The sequence below is a fragment of the Malus domestica genome, chromosome 08 (assembly GCF_042453785.1).
Source record: "Malus domestica chromosome 08, GDT2T_hap1".
NCBI classification, from domain to species: Eukaryota; Viridiplantae; Streptophyta; class Magnoliopsida; order Rosales; family Rosaceae; genus Malus; species Malus domestica.
This window is the reverse complement of record NC_091668.1, coordinates 21175921-21202651: the sequence shown is the minus strand read 5'-3', so window position 1 is coordinate 21202651 and position 26731 is coordinate 21175921. Positions and strand designations below refer to the sequence as shown.

General features: G+C 36.3%; 2 protein-coding genes across 2 annotated transcripts; both read left to right on the top strand.

Moving 5' to 3' along the window:
* The first annotated feature begins 11810 nt into the window (after positions 1–11810).
* Positions 11811–13977, top strand: LOC139198205 (large ribosomal subunit protein eL30-like). The gene is made up of 4 exons (XM_070826478.1): positions 11811–12244; positions 12367–12468; positions 13573–13641; positions 13744–13977. The coding sequence occupies exons 1-4, from the start codon at positions 12118–12120 to the stop codon at positions 13782–13784; spliced, it is 339 nt and encodes a 112-aa protein (XP_070682579.1). The 5' UTR covers positions 11811–12117; the 3' UTR covers positions 13785–13977.
* A 6608-nt stretch (positions 13978–20585) lies between these two features.
* LOC103441602 (large ribosomal subunit protein eL30) lies at positions 20586–25537 on the top strand. The gene is made up of 4 exons (XM_029107137.2): positions 20586–20939; positions 21060–21161; positions 22160–22228; positions 25302–25537. Exons 1-4 carry the CDS (start codon positions 20813–20815, stop codon positions 25340–25342), a joined length of 339 nt encoding a protein of 112 aa, XP_028962970.2. The 5' UTR covers positions 20586–20812; the 3' UTR covers positions 25343–25537.
* The last annotated feature ends 1194 nt before the right edge of the window (positions 25538–26731 follow it).

Sequence of the window (26731 nt, the reverse complement as noted above, 5' to 3'; positions counted from 1 at the left end):
GATGGTCCATCTTAACTATTACTATAGTAGTATTTTAGCCGAGTATATATTTTGCATAGTTTATTAACCCTCCAAATCAGGAAAGTAAAGGCAAGTAAAGGCCAAAATGAGAGGATGAAGGTTTTCAGATCCTAAATGAAGTCCTGGATCAGAAGTTTGGTCGTCGTCATGGCAATGTTGTTCGGTGTATAAGGAAGGCGCGGGTTCATGAGATGGGTGCCTCATCTTCCAGATCGACCACATGAGAGGTCAATGCCCTAAAAGAGGAAGTGACAACCTTAAAAGGTCAGCTTATGGCCCAGGACGAGCAAATGAGGGTTATTGTACGGGCCTTACAGATGTCCGGCCTCCAAATCATGATGCCAGCACCTCATCTTGCTCCACCTTCGACCTCCCAACCATTTCACCCAGCCGATAACCAGTAGCCTGAAGACTACTTGTTGTAGTTTTTTTCTTTTTTGTTCGGACATCTTGTATGTACATTTTCATATCTTTTATAATTAAATATTTTTTTCTTGGTTTATTAATTATTGTTTACAATTTAATTACAATATTTATTAAAAATTAAATTTTTTTTTTTTTTTCCAAAAAAAAGGGTTTGCGCGACGAAGAAGTATCCTACGTCGTGCAAAGCAGGTTTGTGCGACGCAGGTCCTACGTCTCGCAAAACTACTTTGCGCGATGTAGATTACTTCTGCGTCGCGCAAACCCTACTGTCATTACCTTGGCGCGACAGTTGGCGTGCGACGAAGGTTCGTTGCGCTAATTTTTGCGTGACATTTTTTGGACTTTGTGTGACGAATGACCTGTGTCGCGCAAAGTGTTTTTCCTACTAGTGGTAAAATGTTTGCTGAGCCACTCCCAATCCTTCGGCTATTCCTGCAACTCGATTGGAACATGTAGGCGAGCAATCTCCCAATCATCCCACCCCTTAAAATACGTGTGAAAACTATTCTTCAAATGTTTGTACCGGGTTGCTAAAGACTCCTCTAAGTAGGCCATGGCCTCAAGGGATATATCCTGAAGATCATAAATGACCTACGAATATGAAAAACAATAAAATAATAGTAAGAAATTTAATAATATTAAGATAATATATTTTGGTTTTTAATATTTGTAAACAAAATTTAAAAAAAATGATCAAGGGTAAAAGTTAATATACTAACCGACAACTTGTCTTGCACCAGTTTCTTCGTCTCCTCGGGAATTTCTGCCCAAGATTGCTACTGAAAAGGACAATTTTGTCGAATAACAACACCACAGCTACTAACGACGCTGCTATGCTGCTGTGAGGTAGCCGCTCCACGATGTCGCGGGTCATACGCAATCTTGATCTTGGAGGCAGCCTGACGTATGCTCTGTGCCTGCTTCAGGATTCGACTAGGCCCCTGGTGTTTTTTTTAGCTGGCCAAAAATACTTAAATGGTGAAAACCCTAAGCTTAAATTTGTACAAAAAATTCGACACAACCTCCCCTAATAGTATAGCATTTCCCAAAACCTTAAAACAGTAATTCACAACCCGCAACATATTTTCATAATCCAGCAAACTTTCACCATCATAAAAATAATAGTTTTAAAATGAAAAAAAAAATACAACGTAGTGAGAATTAGAAAAAAAAACTACTTGGTTGGGAAACCTCATCCTTGACTCTAGATGCCAAGGAAGTGTGATCAGAAGGCTCCGTCTCGCGGCGGCGCCGGTGAGGCCGCCATACACTGAGCGGTTGAACCGACACTGATGACGTCGAAGAGACAAGCACCTATGACGCCATAGGAGTAGCCTCAGTAAGGGGTGTAGGCTCCCCAATCAATGGAGCACTCACGCCTGGAGCAGTAGATGCTGATAATGCGGGAGGCACATTGGTCACACTCCGACGATGAGTGATCAACTGCAACATCTATACACTTTTTGAACCATAAAAATATAACATTAGAAACTAATCCTTTCTTGCATTTGAAACTAGAAGAAAAAAGCAAAGAAAACTGAACAAATAAACCATGTGTGAAAAAAGCAAAGAAAACTGAATAAACATTAACCGAAGGTTAAAAAGTGTATTGAATCCAAGGCAGCATGATTGATTAAAAAGAGTCAAACCTAAACCAAGAGACCTATCCGAATCTGTCAAACCCCCAACCCAACTTTCTATTTGTTAATCTGTATGTACATTTTTTGTGTGTGTGCATGTGTATACGATGTTCAAATCAGATACGGTGACCTAAAATTGTAGTTGTATAATACAAAGTAGTGTGACGAATTTTAAATTTTAACCAAAATTCGTAAATAAATGCACACATAGATGCTTAAAAAAAGATGGTTGAATTAACTGGTAAAGGAATGTAACATTCTAATTCAGTCCATGTTGAAAACAAATGAAAATGTAATTCTTATTTTGGCCAATCTGCTCTGTAACACTGTAAAAAAATGGGCAAATAAGGTCTAGTTTATAGTCCATGTTGAAAACAAATGAAAATGTAATTCTTATTTTGGCCAATCCGCTCTGTAACACTGTAAAAAAAAGGGCAAATAAGGTCTAGTTTACAGAGCTATTTATCACAAATATTATTAGTTTATCATAATCAATGAACTCCCATTTCAATATGCTAGTTTGCTGGTCTGTTACTCTCCCTTTCACATTGTACCTAAATGACCCCATACTGTGTGCTCTATCTTTCTCTCTCTCACCTTGTTTCATACAGTTAGCAGGGACATCAAATTCTAGATTATCTGCAAAAGATTACAATGATCATATGACTCTTGTTCGTGCATATGAAGGATGGAAATATGCTGAAAGAAAACAAACAGAAACCAACACGGCAAAGAAAACTGATCCTTTCTTGCATTTGAAACTAGAAGAAAAAAGCAAAGAAAACTGAACAAATAAACCATGGTTGCACGGGTCAGCTGCAAAATCAGGGTACATCCGATCGAATTCTTTACATGCCTCTCCATCTGCAGGATGCCTCATAACATCGTCATTTACCCGTCCTTCTTTATGTCATCTCATGTTGGTTTCAGTATGCATCAACATGTACAATCGTTGCAACCTAGGCTTCAATGGAAGATAACGCATTACTTTTTGTGGAATCTTGGTCTTTCTATTCTGTGATGTCATTTTAAACCTCAACTCATTGCAGACAGGGCATTTATCCAACTGTTTGTTCTCCTTATAGAACAATATACAATTATTTACACATGCGTGAATTTTTTCATACCCCAATGCGAGACCTTTCAACACTTTTTGGGCACTTTTATGATCTTCAAGTAAACAATTCTCCTTTAGAAGCATCCTCTTAATAACTCCCAAAAAGTAATCTAAACACTTGTTTGACAAACGAAACTTCATCTTACCATACATCAACTCCACAATTGCTGTGAGCACCGAAAAGTTCTCGTAACCCGGATATAATTCTTGCTTGGCATTTTTCAATAGTTTTTTATAGTTTTTGAATGCCTTATGTCCATGGTTGGACGGCAGTCATCTCCCTCTTCCTGATTGGTGTTGCTCGAGGCGTATGGATAAACGTCATTTAGAATATTCATAACTTGTTCACTAGGATCCACATTAGATTCAACAGTCTCCACTCGTGTCACGTATGAAGACGAAGTTTAGTCTAATCGTTCTCCATGATGATACCAAGTAGTATAGATCTCCATCATCTCATTTCTTACTAAATGAAATCGAACATTTTCGAATGTCTCCCACATTGAGTTGTTACACCTCCTACATGGACATCAGATATGAGTTGAACCTAGGTTGTGTCTAGTTGCGAATTCAATGAACTCATTTATTCCATCCAAGTACACAACAACACATCTATTATGACTATGTATCCACTGTCTGTCCATTTTGTCTGCAATCCCAATAAAAGTACAAGAATTACAACAACTTCAACTATTGTCTTGTCACCTTATTCCTCCGGTAAGGGCCCTATCCATTCAGGAATGCACAATTATGTGCCGTAATTTACGATTCCAATGGATTAAATTTCGACGTGGGCTAATTTTGGCAGCATCTCTTTACAGTTCTTCAAGTGCAAACCGTAGATACATAATATCCACTGTGTACTCGAAGAACATCAGGAAATGTTACCAAAATTTCCACTATCGAAACCTAATCCTTGAACCGCAAACTACAGCACATAACTATGCATTCCCAAACTGTCCAAAAAATGGGATAATTCAAGAATTAATTGGACCGCAGTCATGCTTTCACATCCATACATGAAATCCAACTAATCCTCAAACTGGAAACTAAGCTTTTCTTAAAAAAAGTGTACGAAGTTAAATAGTATTAATTTTGTACAACACAAAACAATTTTGTACGTGATGTACAAAAATTTGTGCATACAAATAAATTAAATCACAATAATTACTAAAACTAAATAAAATAGATAAAATTAATAAAGATCAATTACAAATTCAATCCCAAAAAACTCCAACATGACCAAAAAAGGGCATAGCACGCAGGCGAAGGTACACAATAACAAGTATAAGGAATCTGAAGTTAGTTGCTCAAAAATTGGTATTCATATGTGATAAGGGTGGCTATGGAATTGTCTCGAAAATTACAGCCCAATATCAAAGTGAGAACACAGATCTAGTTTATTTTCATAACCAATGAACATATCATGTTTATTCAAGTGAAATGTTCAGCTGACTGTAAATATGGACAAGGAAATGCTCAACTGATAAAACAGAATGGAATTTGGGGTATGCCTATGTGTATCCAGCAGCTAAACATTATCCATGCCAACCTAACCTTCAAACTATAATAAAGCTACAAATACCCTATGTGGATGCAAATTTTCGCTTTCTCCTTCTTTAACAAAATTGCACCTACAAAACAATCAACATCTTTGGTTAAGGCCAAGAGCCTCACGCACCCACGATGAATGGGGGGGGCTTTGGCCGAAGAACCTCTGATGCCAAAGTTAGCATTTAGAGAGAAAAGTGTTTGGAGAGTTTTTTGGGAGTTTTGCAAGAGTGTGTAACCTTCGTTTTTAGAGAAAATGGGGTCATATATATAGCACATGGCCGGTCCCCTTTGGAGAAAAGGTCGCCGGCCCTTCGGAGAAAAGGTCGCGGGCCCTTTGGGGTGTTTTTGGTGTGTAATGGGTGATTTAATTGGTGATTAATGGATTAATTAGGAATTAATCCATTAATTAGCCAATTAATCTCCATTTATATGGAATGTTATGTAGGTTATGAAATAATTGCATAAGATGAGGATGGATGAGATAATTTTGAATTGGTTACCTATTTTGGACACTTTTGGCTTGATTGAAGGATGATTGTCCACTGCTCGCGCATAGGAAATCTAGTGTGATTCGAGGGTAAATTTGTCTTTTTCACCAAAAATCCACGTGTTGCCTTGTGATTATTTTTTACTCCACACCCTACTTTCAGCTCAAATGCTAAATCATACATTCATATCCTCCTAAACGAAGGAAAAAATACATTTCAGTTTATTCTAGTTGGCAGTTTCAATGCATGAACATTGCACATAACCCCACTATGACTGATTCAAAACCTAACCAAGATTACAACACAGAGAAGTGACAATCCGTCAATGTTATCAATACACAGCTCTATAATTACCAATGGTTGTCTCCACAAAGACCGATGCACACACATTAGTATACTAACATCCACATGAATCCTAATTGTATAAACACCATTCACACTCACAAGTTGCTTTAAGAATTAAACGTGTTTAAGAAGAAAACATATCAATTACATAGAATTTCCTTTCAGAATTCGGAATAATGTAAAAAATGAAAAGCACAATCATATATGCTATGTACTTATCATGCAGCTCAATCACTTTTCTAACAAAAAAATGGTATATGCCTTGACCATCTTTTCTTTTATTTTTATACATTCATGTAATGGTATTCGACAATTAATTGTACGTGAACGCTGACTTTTTTGTTCCCCCACAGGCAGAGAAAAAGGATGTGGTTGGTTTGCAGGAACAGGTAATTTCAGGAACATTGCACATGTGGAACTTTTGATTTGCTTGAGGACACTAATATGATTGTGCTTTTCAGGTTTTTGTTAGAAAAGTGATTGAGCTGCATGATAAGTACATAGTATATATAATTGATAAGTGATTGAGCTGCAGCTCAATCATATATGCATGATAAGAACAAAAAAGATCAAAATTTTCAATATATTGGGTAATATTAACCAAAATTTCAATACAATCATATATAAAAAATGGAAGAATAACATAGAGGTTTTGAATCACCTAAGTGTGATCAGGCAGCTATAGAGGTCTACAGGTGAGGAAGAGTGGAAGACAGCTATGGAGCTTTTAACTTGTGTTAGAAAACATGAAAGAAAGATAAGAAGTGACATTTCCATGTTGACTTTGCGCGACAAAGCTAGGCGTCGCGCAAAGCTGTTTTGCACAACCTAGGTGCACCTGCGTCGCACAAAGTTGGGAAAACAAGGGTAAAGCATTATTGGTTTGGTGCCAAAATCTTACGCGACGCACAAAACGTCGTGCAAACGGCCTTTGCGAAACGAAGGCTGGCGTCGCGCAAAACAGTTTTACGTTACGTAGGTTGCGCAAAGGACATTTACGCGACGTTTTGTGTTGAGCGTCGGACAAATAAACTTTGCGTGACGAAATCTGCTGCGTCGCACAAGTTGCCGTTGCGCAAACATGTTTTTCTACTAGTGGCAGTTCTAGAAATTGCTAAGCTGATAAAATAACATCAAGTGAAAAGATGCATACTATTTTTCTTCCATAGGCAAGAAAGGAGTAGATTGTTGGGCAAGATGCCCTTGGTCACCAAAGAGAATTCTCCCCAAACCATTGTCATCAAAACAAAGAAAAAATGAATTCTAGATCATTCATATTTTTGCAAGTACACTTGGAACTCAAACCTCTCCAGGTCCCAAACCCATGACGCTATCAGGAGCAGCTCCTTCCAAATAGCCACCAAGTTTTTTCCTATCATAGTTTATTGTTTGAAAAAAAAACATATATATACAAACAGAGTAAAAAAATCAATTATTAGTAACAACTAACAATGCAAAACATCAAAATGAAAGACACACCCAAAGATGACTGAAGCCTGCATAGAATTACGTGTTGGTGCGTAATATGCATGTAATATCCCACATTAACCAACAGAGAGGGGGTGATGTGCCTTATATGTACATGCCCACCTCCATATAGCACGAGGCCTTTTGGGAGCTCACTGGCTTCCGATTCCATCGGAACTCCGAAGTTAAAAGAGTTCGGCCGAAAGCAATCCCAGGATTGGTGATCCACTGGAAAGTTCTCGCGTGAGTTCCTAGAAACAAAATCGTGAGGGTGTGGCTGGGGCCCAAAGCGAACAACATCGTACTACGATGGAGTCGAGACTGGATGTGACAGAATGGTATCAGAGCCACTATGTCGTGTAGTGCGAGTATGCCAACGAGGACGTCGCGCGCCTAAGGGGGTAGATTATAACATCCAACATCGACCAACGGAGAGGGGGTGATGTGTCTTTTATGTACATGCCCACCTCCATATAGCACGAGGCATTTTGGGAGCTCACTGGCTTCCGATTCCATCGGAACTCCGAAGTTAAGCGAGTTTGGGCGAGAGGAATCCCAGGATAGGTGACCCACTGGGAAGTTCTCGTGTGAGTTCACAGAAACAAAACCGTGAGGGCGTGGCCGGGGCCTAAAACGGACAATATTGTGCTACGGCGGAGTCGAGATTAGGATGTGACAATGCATTAGTAATAGTTGGCTCTATTTTTTTTTTCTTGCCTCATTTTTAGCTAAGCCCGTGGAACTCTATTTTAATTTCACTTTGCCTCATGTAACTCAAAAGTCACCACTTTACTCCTTCAAACTCAAAATTTGATCCACTTTACCATATTCCGTTTCTTCTGTCAAATTCGCCCCATTTTGATCCAACTTTGCCCCCTGAAACTTGACCTTGATCTTACTTTACCCCTTGAAACTCAAAAGTTAATCATTTTACTCTATGAAACTCAAAAGTCGCTCCATATTGTCTTGATTATGTTAATTCTATTCAAAAGCCATCAAGCATGCATACGCACGCTGCTTTAAACTTCTCCCTCTCCCTCTTTCTCTAAGATTGATTTGCTATCTGCGGATTTGGAGCAAATTCCATTATGTGGGCTTGATTTAAATGCACCATGCTAATTAGTTTCTTCTTTTTTTTTCTTTTTTTTTTTTCCAAATCTCTACAACTCAAGCACAACAACCCAAAAATATTTCAATCCTTAAGTTCTTTTTTTTAACTTAATATTTTCTAACTCTGTTGAATGTTAACACATAGTGGAGATTTATAATCAAATCCATTTCCACCATGTGTTAACATTCAACATTTCATAGTGGATGTTTATAAAATGCCAACTTTTGAGTTTCTGGGACAAAGTGGGATGAAAATCTAGTTCTAAGGGGCAAATTGGAATCAAAATCGAGTTCCATATGGCATAGCTAAAAATAAGCCTATGATATTACATTTTTACACATCCACATTAGCAACTTTAACGATTATTTGACAGAAGAAACAGAAATATGATAAAAGTGGAACGAATTTTAAGTTTAAGGATTGAAGTATTGACTTTTGAGTTACAGAGAACAAAGTGAGATCAAAATCGATTGCTAGAAGCGTAGCTAAAAATAACTTTTTTTTTTCTTTAATGAATTTTTTTTTTCAATTTTTTTTCTTTAATGAATGCGATTTATCCATTTTGTTGATAAAAACTCTCGTTGAGGCCCCTTGCACTCGCAGCCCATCCAAATGAAAGAGAAAAAATGGGCCATTTACACTTTTATGTCCTTGCGATTTAAGCTTCGCGGAACAGTTTGGAAGACTTCAGATTGACAAAAACAACCCTTAAACTTACATATCTTTTCAACCTTGGTCCATATATCAGTTTAATCATCAAGTTAATCGTTTGTATTTATCTAGTGCATTCACTAGCATTGCGATGTTGGGTTGGTGACATAAAATTTAACGGTTCGGTTTGGTTCGATTTTAACTAATACTGTCATTAAAACCAAATGAAACCATATCATTGTTACTCGGTTTAGTTTGTCAGTTTAACCATATCCACAACGTCAATAAAAAAAAAAGTCTAATATCTCAAGAGTTTTAATTTTTTAAACATCCACCTATCCCACACATTTCAATTCAATCAAAATGTTAAGTTTTGGAACATTAAAATGTCATCTAATCAACTAGGTAGGACTAAGTTTTAGTTAAGTAAAATATCCTTCTAGCAAACGATTTATTAATTATAACTTCATATAAGCATAAAATGCAAACAAATTTCTAATCATTCATAACACTTACAATTATAATATGCGTGTGATAAGACCTCCAATCAATACGTAATACATTGACATGTGCAGTGGCGAAGCCATGAACTGTTGAGGGGAGGGGCGAACTTAAGAGTGCAAGGTTCAAAAAAATGGCAACAATCAAATCTTTTTATATAGTAATGTCTTTCATAATTTATCAATACAAACAAATTACAATTGTTGCCTGCGAAGTTTCATGTCATGAAAACGTCGTATAATAGGCTCATTATCAATAAAAATAAATACTTCTTTCTCAATATAAACTCAGTGGCCCTTTGTTGGGAACTACCCAGAATACTTGAAGAAAGAATATCAAAAATATTCGAAGAAAGTCTACTCGGAATATTCGAAAGAGGACTAGCCAAAATATTCAAAGGAGGACTAGCCGGAATATTCAAAGGAGAACTGGCCGAAATATTTGAAGAAGGATTTAAGCATTGTTTCATAGTACCGTTTCATTATGTCACTGTATAATAAGAAAAAAAAGTCTTAGACTCTTAACCCTAGAGTAAAATATAGTATATAACTACTAAACAATTAAACCAATAATTCAATTAATCATTACCATTAATCATATAAACTAGGAAGTTTTAACGAAACACTCATGGTATTGTTCACTTTTAACGAAAAACCACATTTTTACTGTTCCTTGGTACTATTCACTACACATTTATTTGTCATTTTTCATTAAAACTAAAGTTTTTTTTTTATTTTTCGTTAGTTTTCCTTATAAACTATTCAATAAACCAAAATTCGATTCAATTAAATAATATCAATAATCAATAACTATGATTCTATATTAATTAGTTTTCAAAAGGGAATGGAGGGACTTAATGGCGTGAAGGCAAAGGTAACGGATAGGCCTGGCAAACGGGTCGTGTCTATTGTGTTCGTGTCGTTTTCGTGTAACACCTGTTATTTTAACAGGTCGTGTCGTGTCACACCTATTATCTTAACGGGTCCTTAACAGATCGGGTCACTTTACCCAACGGGTAAAGTGACCCGACCCGTTATGACCCGTTAAGAAAAATATATTTTTTTCTTTAATTTGCACATACCACACATTGCAAGATAAATATTACTTCAAAACATTAAAACACATTTGTCGTTTAAGTACTCCATCTACACTCGAAAATAAGAGCCCAATAAACAAACATTCATACACTACTAGTCTATTACAGAATATTAAATGTGCAAGGATATGCAAAATGAAAGAGTTTTTGTTTTCAAGGTTGTGAAGCCCTTCTCAATAGTTTAAACCTTGCCAACGGAACTCAAAGCTTGCATGTTATTCCTTTTACAAAATCCTCAATTTTCATCGATCATCATGACATAAGATTTTGTGATATCCACTAGTGTAAATATTTTAAATTGAAGATCGAATTCATTCATTGTATTCATATAGGGTCAATGAGTGTAGCTGTAAAAAATCATCAAAATCAGAGTTAAAATAACCGTTAAATCGTGATTTTTCGTTAATAACCGTCGAAATTTTTTGTCTCATTACTTGATCTCTGAATGTTTGTTTTTGCCAATTTTTGGCGTATGCGATCTCGAAGTATATACAAACATGTATAGTTGGATCGTTGAAACTAATTTCGTAGAATACGTATCCCATCAAAACAATAAATTCTCTAACACTTAAGAGTTTATTCATACTTTCATTAAGTACAACATAAGATATTATGGTATCCACTAGTGTAAAAATTTTAAATTGAAGATCGAGTTCATTCATTATATTCGTATAAGGTCAAGGAGTGTAGCTGTAAAAAATCATCAAAATGGAAGTTAAAATAACCATTCAATCGTGATTTTTTGTTGATAACCGTCGAAAAGTTTTGTCCCGTTACTTGTTCTCTGAATGTTTGTTTTTTGCGGATTTTGGCGTATGCGATCTGGAAGCATATACAAACAAGTTTGACGGTTAGATCGTTGAAATTAGTATCGTAGAATTTGTATCCCATCAAGTTCAATGGTATATATTTATTAAGTAGATTTAAATTTATTTATTTTGTATGTATAAAACTTAAGAAATTGAATGATATGTATATTTAAGCCGATCTAATTGTCACCAATTTTTAATATTTAATTTAATATATATATATATATATAATTATAGTTTATAGGGGAATAAAATTGTTATATTAATATATATAATTGTTATAGTATTTTCGCCACTTGACATGTGTAAAATAAATAAAACTTAAAAGTAAAAGAGATATGATTGGTTCAATGTGATTTTGGTTTGTAGCAAAAGTATGAAATTCAAACCAAACCAACAATTTGGATTGATTCGTTTCATCAGTTTGATGCAGACCTTTATTATGATATAGTAGTATTTTAATATAGAAAGTCTAAGGTTACGCTCACATAATTGATAAGTTGGATATTTATTTATCTTAACTAGCTCATTTTACTTATATGGGCGCATGATTAATGTCACGTATGTCGTTTTGATCTCCGGTTAGGTTAACATTTTCTTCGAAAGAAATTTTCTTTTTTGCTATTCAAATGACAAATGTGCAGTTATGCACCTTGCCCAGAAAAAAGGATGAAATTGTTACGTATCCTAATACATAGGGGTGCAAAATATAATTAGAAAAAAACCGAAACCCTAATTTACCTAGCCTACTCACGTGACTCGCACGTGCAAGCCCATCTCTCAATAGCATCAAATACTAAAACCCTAGCAGCCATCCCTTCCCACTTCTTCAAACTCACCTTCGGCCGCAGAGCAGAGAGAGCCTCCGAGAAGAACCTTCAATCGTCGAAAATGGTGGCCCCGAAGAAGACGAAGAAGACCCACGAGAGCATCAACACCAGGCTCGCGCTGGTCATGAAGAGTGGCAAATACACTCTCGGCTACAAGACCGTCATCGATTCCCTCCGCAACTCCAAAGGCACGACCATTTCTGATCCTTTCTAATCTCCAATCTTTCTAATTATTTTCTAACTTTCTGCATTCGATTTGTGTTTTTTTTTTGGGTTTAATTTCATGTTTTGTGATTTGGGTAAATTGCAGGGAAGCTGATTATCATTTCCAACAATTGCCCGCCTCTGCGGAAATCTGAGATCGAGTACTACGCTATGCTCGCTAAGGTTGGGGTTCACCACTACAATGGAAGTAAGTGATTTATTGCCATTATATTTGGGTTTTTTTTTTGTACCAGATTTATCGTATTTTTTAGCATAATTTATGGATGGGTTGCTTTTTTAGGTATGGTATGGATGTTGCATGATTGTTTATTTTGAAATAGTAAGATCAATAGATAAAAGGAAAATAGTTGTGTAAATCTGATATGGGTAGGGTAGTGTTCATCTGAATTATATGACAGTTCCTCGACTATATAATGTCGAAAAAGCGTAAATGGATGTAAAGAAGTGTGACAAATAAAACGATTGTAAAGAAGCGTGTTTGATTAGTGGTGGAAATACACTGGTTGAAGAATGAACAACAATCTCAGCCATTGTTGACTTGACGATAGATATTGAATATGGGCGGTGTAGATATGATTCTTATTCTCACTTGTCTACTTTCAAGGTGGTTCTGGTGTCACACGATTTCATTGAAACTGTGACGGCTGGTGCTTAGAGGGTTTAAATTTATGGGATTTGTACTTGATGATATTCTCACTTGGCTACTTTCAAGATGGATCTGGTGTCGCACGATTTCATTGAAACTGTGACGGCTGGTGCTTAGAGGGTATAAAATTATGCCATTTGTATTGGCTGTTAGATGTTAGAACTTGTCTGACTGTGTTGATTAATCCATGATGCATGATTGCCTTGGTCTTATTTCTTAACTGTCTGGCTGGTGGATTTTCACATGGCAATATACTTCTGTGTGTGCATTCATCAGTTCTGTCTTTCACCTCTTGTTCTGTTTTCGTGTGATTTAGTCTTTGTTCTCTAAAATATTGGTTTGTTGTATTAGTACTTTGTTGCTTAGCCTAGTTGAGTTTCTTTCAGGTCACATTCCTCTCAATAATGTTCAACATTCTCACATGCGTGAAACACTTTTTACTACTGTCCAGTGCTTATGGAAGAAGGATAATGCCTTTTACTTAGCTATTATTTAGAATTTTCCTTTCTTCCCCCATGTATAACATAATGAGGATTTATATATGCTACGTGATTCTAATTCTTGTTTTCTTTGAAAATGTCAAAAAGGAAATTATTTTGTTCACTATTATCTTTTCATTTGGCTGACCATTTGTTATGTTTTCAGACAACGTTGAGCTCGGTACAGCATGTGGAAAGTATTTCCGGGTGTCTTGCCTTAGCATCATTGATGCAGGTACTCCATAGTTTTCTTATCGTTTTAAGCAATTTGTTTGCGACCTAATTGATGTGAAAAACTGATTTGGCTAACTTTGTCACTTGCTACTATAATCTTCAGGTGATTCGGATATTATCAAGACGCTGCCTGGTGGTCAGTGAAGGAGAGTAGGATAATGTCTCTATATTGAACGTAGTATTTTGTTTTGAGACTTAACGTTTCTTTTCTCTGAATGAAATTCTCGATTTTGTTTGACAATGTTGTCTTGTTGCTAAGTTTTCGGATACTTAGATTTACTATGTGTAAGGTGATCTTCGTAGCGACTTAATGCAGGGCATTTTGTGATTCGTTGAAGTTATTTTTGTTATATTAGAGAACTCATCCCGGGCTTTTTCCTTCTGTTTTTGTGTTTTGTGTTGTGGTTGACTTACCCATGTTGTTTACATAATCTTCAAAGTTGGGAGGAATTCCTCCTGACTCCTGAGAGATTTTTGATGTTTGGGCTCCTCCGAGGAGTTTTTGATCCACGGAGACCAAACTCATGTTTAAGTTCATCACGAACACGACAGGAGGCGGTTTGTGATCTACACGCTATGTTGGTTGTGAACGTCTATATGCATGATCAGATCGTTGAACATTTAAGTTTCAGAAACACTCTATGTCGAGAAGGCCTGGATTGACTGTCGCAACGAGTAGTGCATCCTTGTCTTCAAAACTCAAGATCTTGAGGCTGAGAGGTGTTCCTCGTCGTCAAAGGCGTTTTTGTTTTCAAGGTTGTGAAGCTTTTCTCAAAAGACTAAATCTTGCCAATGAAACTCAGAGCTTGCATGTTATTCCTTTTACAAAATCCTCAATTTTCGTCGATCATCATGACATAAGATTTTGTGGTATTCACTAGTGTAAATATTTTAAATTGAACATCGAATTCATTCATTGTATTCTTATAGGGTCAAGGAGTGTAGTTATAAAAAAAAATCATCAAAATCGGAGTTAAAATAACTATTAAATCATGATTTTTCGTTGATAATTGTCGAAAAGTTTTGTCCCGTTACTTTATCTCTGAATATTTGTTTTTTGCGATTTTTGGCGTATGCAATCTGGAAGCATATACAAACAAATTTGGCAGTTGGATCGTTAAAATTAGTTTCGTAGAATACGTATCCCATTAAAACGATAGATTCACTAACACTTGGAGTTTATTTATACTTTCATTAAGTAAAACATAAGATTTTGGGGTATGTGTAAATATTTTAAAATAAACATCGAATTCATTCATTGTATTCATATAGGGTCAAGGAGTGTAGATGTAAAAAATCATCAAAATCAGAGTTAAAATAACCATTAAATCTTGATTTTTCGTTGATAACCATCGAAAAGTTTTGTCCCGTTACTTAATCACTGAATGTTTGTTTTTTGTGATTTTTGGCGTATGCGATCTGGAAGCATATACAAACAAGTTTGATGATTGGATCGTTGAAATTAGTTTCTTGAATACGTATCCCATCAAAACGATAGGTTCACTAACACTTGGAGTTTATTTATACTTTCATTAAGTAAAACATAAGATTTTGTGGTATCCACTAGTGTAAATATTTTAAATTGAAGATCAAGTTTATTCATTGTATTCATATAGGGTCAAGGAGTGTAGTTGTAAAAAATCATCAAAATCGGAGTTAAAATAACCGTTAAATTGTGATTTTTCGTTGATAACCGTCGAAATTTTTTGTCCCGTTACTTGATCTCTAAAAGTTTGTTTTCTGTGATTTTTAGCGTATGCGATCTCGAAATATATACAAATAAGTTCGACGGTTGGATCGTTGAAATTAGTTTCGTAGAATGCATATCCCATCAAAACAATAGATTCACTAACACTTGAGAGTTTATTCATACTTTCATTAAGTATAACATAAGATTTTGTGGTATCCACTAGCGTAAATATTTTAAATTGAAGATCAAGTTCATTCATTGTATTCATATAGGTCCAAGGAGTGTAGCTGTAAAAAAATCATCAAAATCAGAGTTAAAATAACCCTTAAATCATGAATTTTCATTGATAATCGTCGAAAAGTTTTGTCCCGTTACTTGATCTCTGAATATTTGTTTTTTCCAATTTTTTGTGTATGCGATCTCAAAGTATATACAAACATGTTTGATGGTTAGATCGTTGAAACTAGTTTTGTAGAACGTGTATCCCATCAAAACAATTAATTCACTAACACTTAAAGAGTTTATTCATACTATCATTAAGTATAACATAAGATTTTATGGTATCCACTAGTGTAAATATTTTAAATTGAAGATCGAGTTCATTCATTGTATTAGAATAGGGTCAAGGAGTGTAGCTGTAAAAAATTATCAAAACAGAGTTAAAATAACCGTTAAATCGTGATTTTTCGTTGATTTCCGTCGAAAAGTTTTGTCCCGTTACTTAATCTCTGAATGTTAGTTTTTTGCAATTTTTGGTGTATGCAATCTTGAAGCAGATACAAACAAGTTTGACTGTTGGATCATTGAAATTAGTTTTGTAAAATACGTATCCCATCAAAACGATAGATTAATTAACACTTGGAGTTTATTTATACTTTCATTAAGTATAACATAAGATTTTGTGGTATCCACTAGTGTAAATATTTTAAATTGAAGATCGAATTCATTCCTTGTATTCATATAGGGTCAAGGAGTGTAATTGTAAAAAAATAATCAAAATCGGAGTTAAAATAACCGTTAAATCGTGATTTTTCGTTGATAACCGTCAAAAAGTTTTGTCCAATTACTTCATATCTGAATGTTTATTTTTTGTAATTTTTGGCGTATGCGATCTAGAAGTATATACAAACATGTTTGACGGTTGAATCGTTGAAAATAGTTTCATAGAATGCGTATCTCATCAAAACAATAGATTCACTAACACTTGAGAGTTTATTCATACTTTCATTAAGTATAACATAAGATTTTGTGGTATCCACTAGTGTAAATATTTTAAATCGAAGATCGAGTTCATTCATTGTATTCGTATAGGGTTAAGGAGTGTAGCTGTAAAAAATCATCAAAATCGAAGTTCAAATAACCGTTAAATCATGATTTTTCGTTGATAACCGTCGAAAAGTTTTGTCCCTTTACTTGATCTCTGAATGTTTGCTTTTTGCGATTTTTTGCTAATGCAATCTCGAAGCATGTACAAACAGGTTTGGCGGTTGGATCGTTGAAATTAGTTTCTTAGAATATGAATCCCATCAAAAAGATAGATTGACTAACACTTGGAGTTTATTTATACTATCATCAAGTATAACATAAGATTTTGTGGTATGTAAATATTTTAAATTGAAGATTGAATTCATTCATTGTATTCATATAGGGTCAAGGAGTGTAGCTGCAAAAAATCATCAAAATCGAAGTTAAAATAACCCTTAAATCGTGATTTTTCGTTTATAATCGTCGAAAACTTTTGTCCCGTTACTTGATCCCTGAACGTTTGTTTTTTACAATTTTTGGCGTATGCGATCTTGAAGTGTATACAAACATGTTCGACGGTTGGATCGTTGAAACTAGTTTCGTAGAATACGTATCCCATCAAAACAATAGATTCACTAACACTTAAGGGTTTATTCATACTTTCATTAAGTATATCCACTAGTGTAAATATTTTAAATTGAAGATCGAGTTCATTCATTGTATTCGTATAGGGTCAGAGAGTGTAGCTGTAAAAAATCATCAAAATCGGAGTTAAAATAACTGTTAAATCGTGATTTTTCGTTGATAACCGTCAAAAAGTTTTGTCCCTTTACTTGATCTCTGAATGTTTGTTTTTTGCGATTTTTTGCTAATGCAATCTCGAAGCATGTACAAACAGGTTTGGCGGTTGGATCGTTGAAATTAGTTTCGTAGAATGCTTATCCCATCAAAACGATAGATTCACTAACACTTAAAGTTTATTGATACTTTCATTAAGTATAACATAAGATTTTGTTGTATCCACTAGTGTAAATATTTTAAATTGAAGATCGAATTCATTCATTGTATTCATATAGGGTCAATGAGTGTAGTTGTAAAAAATCATCAAAATCAGAGTTAAAATAACCGTTAAATCGTGATTTTTCGTTGACAACCGTCGAAAAGTTTTGTCCTATTACTTGATCTCTGAATGTTTGTTTTTTCCAATTTTTGGCGTATGCGATCTCGAAGTATATACAAACATGTTTGACAGTTGGATCGTTGAAACTAGTTTCGTAAAATGCGCATCTCATCAAAACAATAAATTCCCTAACACTTAAGAGTTTATTCATACTTTCATTACGTAGTGTAAATATTTTAAATTGAAGATCGAGTTCTTTCATTATATTCGTATAGGGTCAAGAAGTGTAGCTGTAAAAAATCATCAAAATCGAAGTTAAAATAACCGTTAAATCGTGATTTTTCGTTGATAACCGTCGAAAAGTTTTATCCTGTTACTTGATCTCTGAATGTTTGTTTTTTGCGATTTTTGACGTATGCGATCTCAAAGCATTTACAAACAAGTTTGACGGTTGGATCGTTGAAATTAGTATCGAAGAATTTGTATCCCATCAAGTTCAATGGTATATATATTTGTTAAGTAGCTTTAAATTTATTTATTTTGTATGTATAAAACTTAAGAAATTGAATGGTAAGTATATTTAAGCCGATCCAATTGTCATCAATTTTTAATATTTAATTAAGTAGAAGAGATATGATTGGTTCAATGTGATTTTGGTTTGTAGCAAAAGTATGAAATTCAAAGCAAACCAACAATTTGGATTGGTTGGTTTCGTCAGTTTGATGCACACCTTTATTATGATATAGTAATATTTTAATGAGAAATTTTATTTAAACCCATGTAACCTATCTCTACACCCAGCTTACTTACTACACCCATATTATTTTTAATTAAACTATCGATATTTTTTTAAACCCAAATTTATTACCTAAACTACCCTCACAAACTCAATTCAATATGTAAATTTATCTTTACACCCATGATATTAACTTATTAAATTTGGGTTTTTTTCCGAGTTTTCTGATTACGGTGACGGCGAAGTCTCCCTCTCTCCCTCTCTCCTTCTCTCCTCCCGCTTTCTCCTCTTCATTTAATATTGGAGCTTCGTCATCTCTTAGAATCTGCTCCCCTGAGCTTACAAGAATGAAGTAAGCAAAAGAAATCTCATCTGCTCCTTTCTTTTTCGTGGAGCATGATGCAGCAACAAATATTGATCATGCTCCCTGTAGTTAAACATCTGATGTTTCTTGGGTGTAACTGCTTTTTTCTCATTTAGTCTCTTTCATAAGTAATAGGTGATACTTATTCTGTAACATAATTGAATCTGAAAAAATGGTGGTCAAGCTTGTAACATTCTTCATGCTGCGGGACCGTCAAAGGTACTATTTTTTAGCAAACTTGCTAATGTTTTATATTTTACTGCACATATCCTGGAGTGTTTCACTTCGTGTTAATGTGAATAATTTTGTTGTGGTCATGTTTTATTTTTCCCCAATCTCTGTATCCTCCAAAACTATCTTTGAATCGTTGGTTATATTTTCATTCTGGGATTGTGAGATATAGATGGGTTTTTGTACAAATGGTAGGTTGAGATTTGCACCTGAAGAACCAAAAAATGAGTGTTTCTTTGACAGTGATGACCTTCAATTTTCACGAAGATCAGACGGAAGACAGTCCCTACTCATGGGATAAGAGAAAGGATTTATGCATAAGCGTCATTACCAGCTATTATCCTATGATTCTATGTACCCAGCAAGGTAAATATTATCTTCTGCTTTCCTTTCATTTACTGCGATTTTCACCATGGATCTTGCTTGTTTTTTGGTTGTATCATGGTAAGAGTTTGATTATTGGGTTTTGGGTTCGTTGATACAATTTTGTTTTATTGTTAAATTTATTTTGTACTTTATGGTAATAATGCAATAGGGTAAAAAAGACACTTCTCATTTAAAATTTCAACTGGGTGTAGAAAAAAGTTGCATGGTTCAAATAAAATTTCCCTAATTTAATATAGAAAGTCTAAGGTTACGCTCACATAATTGACAAGTTTGATATTTATTTATCTTAACTAGCTCATTTTACTTATATGTGCACATGATTGATGTCACGTATGTCGTTTTGATCTCCGGTTAGGTTAACATTTTCTTCGAAAGAAATTTTCTTTTTTGTTATTCAAATGACAAATGTGCCGTTATGCACCTTGCTCAGAAACAATGACGAAATTGTTACGTATGCTAATAAATAGGGGTGCCAAATATAATTAGAAAAAAACCGAAACCCTAAGGGTGCGTTTGTTGCACCGGATTATCTCAGACTGGACTAGCTACAGGGACTAAACTGGACTGGCTTAGACTAGACTAAGCTGAACTAACTTAATGAAGTGTTTGGTGTAGTGTCAGACTAATTTATAGACTAAAATTATTTTAGAGCCCAAAATATTTTTTTATCATTTTTAATTTACTTTTACTTTAAAAAAACAAAAAAAGTCAAATATTATATTATAAAATATTATTTTTAATTTACTTTCCTTTCTCTTATCTTCATTGTTTCTATCAAACTCTGCATCTAACCCCTATCTCTCTGCCGTTCTCTTTTCTCCCAATTAGTCAAATCTCTCTCCTCTTTGCCCTCCACTTCTTGCGTTCTCAGCAAATTTGGGGGTTTTTGCAATTCCCAAATTCTCCCCTTCTTCGTGTTTTGGCCAAAAAATGTGTTGAGAAATCGGGTTATTCGTCGTCGAATCTTCAAACAGCTTCTGGGGAGCGGTGAAACCGGCTTGCAGCAAGGCCTGGTGAGCTAACTGGCGGGAAGTGGGGGATTGTGGAGTCAGGGGAGTGAGAGACGAAGGTGACTTGGGGAACGCTTGGATTTCTCGAGACGCTGCAAAACCCAGAAACGGTCTTAGTAGTCCGATGCTTTTCGGGGTCTCTCGCTAAGACCCCCTAGCGCGCTCTTTAGTCCATGCGAATCCCACCTAATCTCATTAAAGTTAGTCCCTTCTGCTAACAAACACTGGACTAGCCTAACTCCTAGACCTCGCCAACTCACGTGCAAGCCCATCTCTTAGCATCAAATACTAAAACCCTAGCAGCCATCCCTTCCCACTTCTTCAAACCCGTTCACCTTCGGCCGCAGAGCAGAGAGAGAGTCTCCGAGAAGAACCTTCAATCGTCGAAAATGGTGGCTCCGAAGAAGACGAAGAAGACCCACGAGAGCATCAATACCAGGCTCGCGCTGGTCATGAAGAGTGGCAAATACACTCTCGGCTACAAGACCGTCATCGATTCCCTCCGCAACTCCAAAGGCACGACCATTTCTGATCCTTTCTAATCTCCAATCTTTCTAATTATTTTCTAACTTTCTGCATTCGATTTGTGATTTTTTGGGGTTTAATTTCATGTTTTGTGATTTGGGTAAATTGCAGGGAAGCTGATTATCATTTCCAACAATTGCCCGCCTCTGCGGAAATCTGAGATCGAGTACTATGCTATGCTCGCCAAGGTTGGGGTTCACCACTACAATGGAAGTATGTGATTTATTGCCATTATATTTGGGTTTTTTTTTATACCAGATTTATCGTATTTTTTTGCATAATCTATGTGTGGGTTGCTTTTTTATGTTTGACATGGATGTTGCATGATTGTTTATTTTGAAATAGTAAGATCAATAGATAAAAGGAAAATAGTTGTGTAAACCTGATATGGGTAGGGTAGTGTTCATCTGAATTATATGACAGTTCCTCGACTATATAAAGTCGAAAAAGCGTAAATGGATGTAAAGAAGTTTGACAAATAAAATGATTGTAAAGAAGCGTGTTTGATTAGTGGTGGAAATACACTGGTTGAAGAATGAGCAACAATCTCAGCCATTGTTGACTTGACGATAGATATTGAATATGGGCGGTGTAGATATGATTCTTATTCTCACTTGTCTACTTTCAAGATGGTTCTGGTGTCACACGATTTCATTGAAACTGTTGACGGCTGGTGCTTAGAGGGTTTAAAATTATGGCATTTGTATTGGCTGTTAGATGTTAGAACTTGTCTGACTGTGTTGATTAATCCATGATGCATGATTGCCTTGGTCTTATTTCTTAACTGTCTGGCTGGTGGATTTTCACATGGCAATATACTTCTCTGTGCGCATTCATCAGTTTTGTCTTTCACCTCTTGTTCTGTTTTCGTGTGATTTAGTCTTTGTTCTCTAAAATATTGGTTTGTTGTATTAGTACTTTGTTGCTTAGCCTAGTCGAGTTTCTTTCAGGTCACATTCCTCTCAATAATGTTCAACATTCTCACATGCGTGAAACATTTTTCACTACTGTCCGGTGCTTATGGAAGAAGGATAATGCCTTTTACTTAGCTATTATTTAGAATTTTCCTTTCTTCCCCCATGTATAACATAATGAGGATTTATATATGCTACGTGATCCTAATTCTTGTTTTCTTTTATAAAATGTCAAAAAGGAAATTATTTTGTTCACTATTATCTTTTCATCTGGCTGACCATTTGTTATGTTTTCAGACAACGTTGAGGTCGGTACAGCATGTGGAAAGTATTTCCGGGTGTCTTGCCTTAGCATCATTGATGCAGGTACTCCATAGTTTTCTTATCGTTTCAAAGTGCTCTGACAGAGTTAAAACATGTGAAGCTGGCAGCTCCCACTACCGTGCTATGACCAAGCAGGGTAAAGGAATAGCATTACTACTTGTTGTTAGGGAGACTCCTATATATGTCGACCTCCATCCCCAACGGACAGGCAGACCTGCAAAAATGCTCAACCCTTCCTCATATCTGAGAGGGCACTCCCAACGAAGCCTTTCGAAATATTCAGCTTTCTTTCCCCCCGATAATACCTCTGCAAACAAGCTATACTAGAGCAAGAATATCTCATATCATCAGGGTTAAAAGCAAGAGTATCCCATATCATGCTTTTTCCCTGTCTTTTCCTTTGGCCTTGTTTTTACCTGCAAGACAAGGAGAAAGAGAGCAATCAGTCAGCACTTGAAATCAAGCTCCCAGCCAGGAACTGACAGCCTGGAACCCCTTACCTGATTACTTACCTGGCATTGCTCTCGAGTACTCATCTTCAACATCTTATGTTGCCAGGGAAGATACCGCATCTGCTTGAGGAACAGATAGGGCAAGTGCGAAGGATACAAGGAAGCATGTGGAGACAAACGTAACAGCACACGTGCCGATCCATCCATTACTCTGTCAAAAGCAAAAGTATCCCATATCAGCAGGGTCGAACGTACTCTAGATTTGATGGACTTGTTTTGACCCTCAAATTCTTCAGTCGGCCTTATACTCTGGAGGAAACCAGAAAACCCTCCAGCTCAGTTCAAGAATAAGCCTGTGGAAAGTTACTTCTTTAAAAGCAAAAGTATCCCATATCATCCCTTCTCATTTTTCTTCTCTTTATCCTTCATGCTGCTGCAAGATGGGGAGAAGGTGAACAATCAGCCGGAGCTCTGATTGCTTACCTTGTTTGTCACCTCTTTCAGCAAATCCCCTAGCTCGGCGACTTGGGGGACTCCTACTACATGGTTTGTATCGCGCTTGACCAAGCCTGAAACTACAAGTAAGCTTCAAGTGAAATTGATACATTACCTTGTGCATCTCCACCAGTTAAAGATACCACCCCTGGATGGAGGAAGAGTACTTCCAGAGAAGCTGCCACATCTACCTATGAGACAGATAAGGCAAGTCGATACCACACTCCGATACTTAGAAGTTTCGTGATTACGAGATCATTCTCCCACAATATTTCCTAATGTCATTTGTACTCTAATGTCATTTGTACTAAATCATTCACTTGTACTCACTAAAAGAGAGCTTGAACCTATGTACTTGTGTAAACCCTTCACAATTAATGAGAACTCTTCTATTCCGTGGACGTAGCCAATCTGGGTGAACCACGTACATCTTGTGTTTGCTTTCCTATCTCTATCCATTTATATACTTATCCACACTAATGACCGGAGCAATTTAGCGAAGACCACAAAAAGCGTCCAGCATGTTGTGTGACCGTCGTAGGCCACTGAAGCTCAAGGGAAAATTTTATAAGACGGCAATAAGGCCAGCGATGTTGTATGGCACAGAATGTCGGGCGGTGAAATATCAACACGTACACAAAATGGGTGTAGCAGAGATGAGGATGCTTCGTGGGATGTGTGGGCACACGAGAAAGGATAAGATTGAGAATGAGGATATCCGAGGTAAAGTAGGAGTAGCCGAAATTGAAGGAAAGATGAGAGAAAATCGGTTCCGGTGATTTGGACATGTGCAAAGAAGGCCGACTGACGCTCCGGTTCGAAGATGTGACTACGGGACAGAGGTTCAGGGCCGAAGGGGTAGAGGAAGACCTAGGAAAACTTTGGAAGAGACTCTAAGAAAAGGCTTAGAGTACTTGGATCTAACGGAGGACATGACACAAAACCGAGCGCAATGGCGTTCTAGGATTCATATAGCCGACCCCACTTAGTGGGAAAAGGCTTTGTTGTTGTTGTTGTTGTATATTTGGGTTTTTTTTTATACCAGATTTATCGTATTTTTTTGCATAATCTATGTGTGGGTTGCTTTTTTATGTTTGATATGGATGTTGCATGATTGTTTATTTTGAAATAGTAAGATCAATAGATAAAAGGAAACTAGTTGTGTAAATCTGATATGGGTAGGGTAGTGTTCATCTGAATTATATGACAGTTCCTCGACTATATAATGTCGAAAAAGCGTAAATGGATGTAAAGAAGTTTGACAAATAAAATGATTGTAAAGAAGCGTGTTTGATTAGTGGTGGAAATACACTGGTTGAAGAATGAGCAACAATCTCAGCCATTGTTGACTTGACGATAGATATTGAATATGGGCGGTGTAGATATGATTCTTATTCTCACTTGTCTACTTCAAGATGGTTCTGGTGTCACACGATTTCATTGAAACTGTTGACGGCTGGTGCTTAGAGGGTTTAAAATTATGGCATTTGTATTGGCTGTTAGATGTTAGAACTTGTCTGACTGTGTTGATTAATCCATGATGCATGATTGCCTTGGTCTTATTTCTTAACTGTCTGGCTGGTGGATTTTCACATGGCAATATACTTCTCTGTGCGCATTCATCAGTTTTGTCTTTCACCTCTTGTTCTGTTTTCGTGTGATTTAGTCTTTGTTCTCTAAAATATTGGTTTGTTGTATTAGTACTTTGTTGCTTAGCCTAGTCGAGTTTCTTTCAGGTCACATTCCTCTCAATAATGTTCAACATTCTCACATGCGTGAAACATTTTTCACTACTGTCCGGTGCTTATGGAAGAAGGATAATGCCTTTTACTTAGCTATTATTTAGAATTTTCCTTTCTTCCCCCATGTATAACATAATGAGGATTTATATATGCTACGTGATCCTAATTCTTGTTTTCTTTTATAAAATGTCAAAAAGGAAATTATTTTGTTCACTATTATCTTTTCATCTGGCTGACCATTTGTTATGTTTTCAGACAACGTTGAGGTCGGTACAGCATGTGGAAAGTATTTCCGGGTGTCTTGCCTTAGCATCATTGATGCAGGTACTCCATAGTTTTCTTATCGTTTTAAGCAATTTGTTTGCGACCTAATTGATGTGAAAAACTGATTTGGCTAACTTTGTCACTTGCTACTATAATCTTCAGGTGATTCGGATATTATCAAGACACTGCCTGGTGGTCAGTGAAGGAGAGTAGGATAATGGCTCTATATTGAACGTAGTATTTTGTTTTGAGACTTAACGTTTCTTTTCTCTTAATGAAATTCTCGATTTTGTTTGACAATGTTGTCTTGTTGCTAAGTTTTCGGATACTTAGATTTACTATATGTGTAAGGTGATCTTCGTAGCAACTTAATGCATGGCATTTTGAGGTTCGTTGAAGTTATTTTTGTTATATTAGAGAACTCATCCCGGGCTTTTTCCTTCTGTTTTTGTGTTTTGTGTTGTGGTTGACTTGCCCCATGTTGTTTACATAATCTTCAAAGTTGGGAGGAATTCCTCCTGAGAGATTTTTGATGTTAGGGCTCCTCCGAGGAGTTTTTGATCCACGGAGACCGAACTCATGTTAAAGTTCATCACGAACACGACAGGAGCCGCTTTTGTGATCTACGCTATGTTGGTTGTGAATATCTATGCATGATCAGATCGTTGAACATTTAAGTTTCAGAAACACTTTATGTCGAGAAGGCCTGGATTGACTGTCGCAACGAGTAGTGCATCCTTGTCAAAGGCGTTTTTGCTATCCCTGCGAGCGCGTCATGTTGGTTGCTATGCGTTTTTGCACGGCTTCTAGCCTAGGCTAGAAGAAGACCTAGCGCTAAGTTGCAAAGAAAATCTTTCCAACGCATTCAATCAGCCTAGACTCATTGGAGCCCAAGCTTATTGTGAGGCCAAATTAGCCTCAGCTCTTGCCCAATACTCTTTAAGATGACAGTTTAGGACAAAACTGGTAGCCCATGAAAATCAGTCACCCAACACTTTATGGGATTTTTGTCAAACTCAGATGAGTATACTGAAATATACTCATTTGAGAGGCTAAACTTCAGTATACTCCCTAAGTTTGAAAAAACTCCCAAATGAGAACTACAAGCACTGCAAATCAGACAGTTTACACATATACTAATTCCTTGACAAGCTTCTAAAAAGTAGACTTCGACAATGACTTTGTGAAGAGATTGGCTAGGGTATCTTGGGACCAAATCTGTTTGAATTCAATCTTCTAATGCTCTTGTTGCCAATCTGGGAAGAAGAATTTCGGAGCCATATGCTTGGTATTGTCTCCTTTGATGTATCCTTTTTTTATCTAGTCGATACTAGTGACGTTGTCTTCATAAATTGTTGTAGGGACGTCAATGATGGAAGAAAGTCCGCAAGTGCTTGTAGTATGTTCAATAACGGCTCTCAGCCATAAGCATTCACACGTAGCTTCGTGAAGTGTGAGAATTTCAGCATGGTTCAAAGAAGTAGCAACTAAGGTCTATTTGGTTATCCTCCAAGATATTGTAGTGTCTCCGATGGTAAATAACCTTCATCACCATACTAACAAGGCAAGCATCATTTCAAAGACCAACGGGG

Excerpts from the sequence above, each read along its gene's own strand:
- LOC139198205 (XM_070826478.1), top strand. The coding sequence starts at position 12,118 with ATGGTGGCCCCGAAGAAGACGAAGAAGACCCACGAGAGCATCAACACC. Across the intron at positions 12,469-13,572 it reads GGTTCACCACTACAATGGAA|ACAACGTTGAGCTCGGTACA; the intron begins GTAAGTGATTTA and ends TTATGTTTTCAG. Across the intron at positions 13,642-13,743 it reads CCTTAGCATCATTGATGCAG|GTGATTCGGATATTATCAAG; the intron begins GTACTCCATAGT and ends TATAATCTTCAG.
- LOC103441602 (XM_029107137.2), top strand. The coding sequence starts at position 20,813 with ATGGTGGCTCCGAAGAAGACGAAGAAGACCCACGAGAGCATCAATACC. Across the intron at positions 21,162-22,159 it reads GGTTCACCACTACAATGGAA|ACAACGTTGAGGTCGGTACA; the intron begins GTATGTGATTTA and ends TTATGTTTTCAG. Across the intron at positions 22,229-25,301 it reads CCTTAGCATCATTGATGCAG|GTGATTCGGATATTATCAAG; the intron begins GTACTCCATAGT and ends TATAATCTTCAG.